Below are 5,255 nucleotides of genomic sequence, written 5' to 3'. Positions count from 1 at the left end.
GTAAACAAAAAAGACAGTGGAGATGCCGGGGATTGAACCCGGGACCTCATACATGCAAAGCATGCGCTCTACCGCTGAGCTACATCCCCTTGCGCGGAGATTATTTTCCTGCTTGCTGGCCAGGTCCGCACTCGGCGGGGCCACGCTGCCCGGTGAGTCCCTCACTGGGGTGACCGGGGCAGCGCCGAAGGGAAAAGACACCAAGAGGGGACACGAGCAGCCGGTGTCCGGCGGTGAACTTCACACAGCCCTTAGGAGCATGGGAACGCTCTGCGTGCGCAAACACAAAACTCTGCCTTTTTTGTTGTTGTTGTTTTTCCCTCCTTTAGAAATCAGAAGATTTCTTGACGGGAAAAAAAAAAACAAAACCAAAAAAAAGGAATAAAAAGTTGCGCAACCTCCCCGTCGGGGAATCGAACCCCGGTCTCCCGCGTGACAGGCGGGGATACTCACCACTATACTAACGAGGACGGCTTGGTTAAGCGTTTTGCCACCTCGTTCCGTGTCCGAGACGCCCGTCGCGGGAAAGCGATTTTTGCTGCAAAACCTCGGCACGCGTGACCGCCTGCGGTGACACCCGCGGTAAGAGCCCCTTTCCCGGCACGGGGACCGCGGACCGGGCTTCCCGCTGCGCTCGGCGGCAAAACGACCCGCCATTACCCGCGGGGTACATGGAGGGAAAAAGCTCTGCCGAAACCCGGGATCGAACCAGGGACCTTTAGATCTTCAGTCTAACGCTCTCCCAACTGAGCTATTTCGGCGCGCAAAATCCCCCACGCTGGCTGCGGACACGACCCCGCCCAGCGTACCCGTGGGTGCCCGCGGTCTCGGTGTGTTTCTGCCCACGCGATTCAGGGTTTCACCCCGCGGAGGCAGCACCCGGTTCCTGAGTCGCTCAGAGTTTTCGCCCCCCCTTGCCTTCGCACACGCTTTCCAATCCCCTGCAAACCAGGGATTGGACCCCAGGCAACCCCAAAAATACCCGCAGCAGCAGGGGGGTGCTCGGAAGGCACCGCGGGGAGAGAGGCAGACCGCGATCCCCCCTCCTTGGCACAAAAAAAGCAGCTTTGTCTGGCGGTCCCATCGCTCCACCGCCGCCTTCCGACACAACTCTACGCGGAGGCCGCCCGAGGAAAACGGCAACCGGGGAGTAAAACATGTAACCTCCCCGTCGGGGAATCGAACCCCGGTCTCCCGCGTGACAGGCGGGGATACTCACCACTATACTAACGAGGACAGGCACAGGGAAACTTTTTCCCGCCTTCCACTCGGAGGCCTCAGCGCGTCCCTCAGCGCGGGAACAGCCGCACACCCCGCGGCAGCTGCCGGTGCGGAACGCGGGATGCGCGGAGCGGGAGACGGCGCGGATAGACGACGTGGGGCGGCCCGGCGGTCAGGGCTAGTGTGCGGCGAGGTGTGCCGCTCAGATAAACCGTGTGGAAACCTTGTAATAGTAAGGGGATGTAGCTCAGTGGTAGAGCGCATGCTTTGCATGTATGAGGCCCCGGGTTCAATCCCCGGCATCTCCACTTTTCTGTATTATTTTCGGTTTTTTTTCGCCTTGCACGGAGTGTTTCCGTCCAAGCCAGTTTGGCTTTACTCTTGTCCATTTTCCCAAAGGAGCCGTAATTTTAGTTTTATAATTTGTAAATACGCTCAACATTTCCCTTTGTTTGTTGCTTTGTTTTGTTTTTCATTCCGTCCCCTGAGCACAGAGCAGTTTCCAAACTGCTGCAATTTTTGCTAGAGAAAGGAACCCTGCCAGGAGCTCACAACACCCTCCTGCCTGTGGTTATTGCTAAACACTACAGAGTTGCAGCATTTATGTTATAAACACACAGCCAAACCAAGCTATTTTCTTTCTTGGTCAAAAAAATATACTGATGAAACATCAGCTTTTGTTTATCGCTTACTTGTGTCCTGGCATGCAGCCCCTGAAGCACACGGGAGCCATTGGGGTGTGGGGATCCAGCATTTTCTGTGCTCCAGTTGCACCAGCTTAGTGCAGGGGCAGGAGGGTCCCCACACAAACCTTCACATATTGCAGTATTACAACCAACAGCAATTTAACATGGTATGGGCACAGGTGGACAAAGATTAGGTGAAATAAAAGGTAAACCTCAAGCCTTACATTTTCTTCCAAGACTACCAGAATTTCTTGCTGCAAAATCAGCAGATGGTTTGGTTAAAGTCTGCCCTGTCTCCTAAAAAGCTGCTGCATTCCCAAAAGTGCTTCAGCCTATGAAATGCAGGGGGGTTCAGGAGCCACAGACATTACAAACCAGCCCTGGTAAACCACAAAAGAAATATTAGGACTGTATGGGGTCTGGCTGGGCTGGAGCTGATTTCTTCATAGCAGCCCAAGTGCTGCTCTGTTTTGGATTTGTGACTGAAACAGTGTAGATAACACACCAGAGTTTCAGCTGTGGCTGAGCAGCCCCTGCACAGCATCAATCCTTTATCTCATCCCCCCTCTGCTGCTCCCAGGAAGAGGATGGAGTAGGGGAAAAGACACTGGGGGGACCAACAGTTCGGTCAGCGTTTGGATCAGCACGTCACGCATGAGGAAAGGTCCACAAAGGTCTGAAATTCTGCTTAATGCAGCATCCCACTTAGAAAACATTTCTCCCATCCAAACCAACAACTGTACATCTTTAATACAGTCCATATGACTAATATAGTCCAAAGAGAAAGTTCAGATAGAAAAAGACAATCTGTAAATTACAATGGATAAAATTATCCAAACGATATTACAAAATACCAGCAAAACAGCTGGTAGGGCTTCTGTGAATCAGAATAACACCCAATTTGCTTACAAAAAGGTATTGCTAACAATTCGCAAGTCCATCGGTGTCATCCAAGCTCCTGAAACATCTTGGAGAAATGGAGTCCAGCAAGAGCAGAGTCAGGGACTTCACAGTGCTACCGGTGGCCAGTTCTTGGCTAGATCATCGTGCATGGCTTCAGGGATCCACTGACGATAGGCTGCGAGCAAATCTGGAATGAACGAGAGGAGGAATTAGACAGCTACAGGAGTGGTTTGGCTGGAAAGACGAGGTGCTGCGGTGTCATCCTGCGAGCAAGAACCAGCTTTCCATCACGGGGCTGGTGTTGCAGCTCAGACAGCTATCACTGCATCACTCTGCTGCTGCTTCTATGAAGAACTCTCATAATCTGGTACCTGATATTGAACAAAATCCATCTTATCCAGAAAAAATATCTCCCCGTATCCACTCACAGTTCTGTCACAGTCTAATTCTTCCAAAGCCCAAACTAAACGTTTTAGCTGTGATTAGAACTAGAGAAAATAAATTCTTAAAATAAAAAGAAATGTTGCCTTCTAAAGTACAGTGAACTGCAGTTCTTCACAAGAAGCAACACACAGAGTGTTACTGTTTCTGGTAAGAAAATAGCAAGTATTTGGCCTTATCAAGTGAAATTGTCCATTTTTTAAATTATAATTCAATGGTGCTTGAGACACTACAGAGTCTGCATTGATATGACGAGTAATTAAGCAAGCGGAACACTTACATTTAGGATTTTTCTTCCATGCAGCCACTAAAGCATCGCGATTATCACAGTTTTCTGCAACTAGAGCCTGCAGGAGGGATTCTGTCCTGGGCTGAAGTCTAAATCAGCAATGATGCAATAAAACAGTGTTCATTAGCACAGTTTAGCAAAGCATCCTGCTTACTATTTTTAAAAGGCCAAGTATAGTAGTAGAAACACATGATCTCTGGATACAGAGATGTGTCATTTGCTCAAGAAAGTTCACTGGAAGTCACTTCTTCCCCCTGCCACCATGTCTTGTTGTTCCAGGTAGCTCTGGTCGCGGGCAGCACGGCGCCGGCTGTGACCAGCAGGCTGCGTGCTTGCTTCCACGCTGCCCTTACATCACGGAATTCTCCCGAGACACAATTTTTCTTGGTAAGAAAACTCATTTTCCTCTCCCTGCAGCTCCAGCCAAGATTGTTACCTAGAACACCCTTCCCAGCATTGAATTTCTTTCCTTTGAAAGGAAGTTTAAAGTGTTCACTGGAGACAAGAAAATTAGGTTTGTTTTTAACAACTTACTTGGACCATGTTTTCAGCATTATGAGGGGGCTGGACAGCAGACACTGGCTGTAAGAGCTCAACTTTTCGATTACCTGGAAGGTTCGTTATAAAAAGTATATAATTAACAAGGTAAATTAATTGTTCTGTGGACACAATCATCAATGAACTTGGACTACTGTGGATTTCTATTCCATGTTCTCTATTACCGTTTCTCTCCCATCTATGTCTCCATATCAATCTTGTCCCGACTGGCTTTCTAGATGATGCTTGTGTCTGAACGAAGATATGAACTATAGCTTTTCTCCTTTGCAAAAAAAGGACTTAAATTTGGGGGCCTCTTTCACCGAAATGCTGATTTTCATGCTGTTTCACATTTTAAAAAGATCTTCCCCACCTCACTAACCTCCTATAGCTACCAGCAAGTTACGAGGAATGGGCACACGCACAAAGAAAGACACTACATGGCTCATGGCCTCTAAAAACTGGGCTAAAGACTTACTGATAACACAGCTGGACCACACTGACCTTTCCTTCCAGCAGGAACCTGGCAAAGTATTTGTAGCGATCAATACCTTCTGGGTAATCCACCTCCACAGCCGGGAGCTCCCAGCTAACTCGATCTGGAAAGAAAGATCACACTGAGTCTGCCAAACGCTCAGAGGGGACATTTCCAAGGGAGATGTGACAACACAGGTGCTAAGAGAAGAAGAGAGGACACAGCCACCACCCAGCCAGCCCTGCTCCTTCGCAGGGGGAGCAGACGGGCATACAATGCCCATGCCAGTGGGAAGATGCTGGTATTTAAATGTATGAATCCCACAGAGCTACTCAAACCACTGTTTAGCTCTCTGAACAGTCCAAGCTGAACTTGACCTTTCTGGTCTGCTGAGTGTCTTGTTAAAAGCAACATTACAATGACTACAGAGCAGCTCTTGGATGAAACTACCGACTGACGCTTTGCAATACACTTACGAAAGACACTCGGTCTGTGACATCGGATTCGGCCTGTTTCGGGGCAGTAAGATGGAGGAGGATTTTCCAGAGGCTTCCCAAAGTGGCAGTATGGGGGCAACAAGACAGGAATCCACTCGGGTTCGACTGCGGACACACCTGACGAAGGGAAAACACACTGGAATGCAGGTTTGCTGCCAAGGGCTGCTGCTCATGAGCAGTCCCGTGAGTACAGTGCAGAGTCAGGG

The 5,255-nt window shown here is 49.4% G+C and overlaps 1 protein-coding gene across 1 annotated transcript in view; it reads right to left on the bottom strand.

Moving 5' to 3' along the window:
• Window positions 1–2,838: 2,838 nt before the first annotated feature.
• Window positions 2,839–5,255, bottom strand: part of DHX37 (DEAH-box helicase 37) — a 12,540-nt gene continuing 10,123 nt past the window's right edge. The window contains 5 exon segments of the mRNA XM_080355621.1: window positions 2,839–2,997; window positions 3,532–3,629; window positions 4,075–4,148; window positions 4,582–4,676; window positions 5,029–5,201. Coding sequence (XP_080211747.1) covers window positions 2,915–2,997; window positions 3,532–3,629; window positions 4,075–4,148; window positions 4,582–4,676; window positions 5,029–5,201 — 523 coding nt within the window. The 3' untranslated portion in view covers window positions 2,839–2,914.

This window comes from Nesoenas mayeri, assembly GCF_963082525.1.
Source record: "Nesoenas mayeri genome assembly, chromosome: 17".
NCBI lineage: Eukaryota > Metazoa > Chordata > Aves > Columbiformes > Columbidae > Nesoenas > Nesoenas mayeri.
Note: the sequence above shows the minus strand (reverse complement) of the source record. Positions and strands in the feature narration are given on the sequence as shown.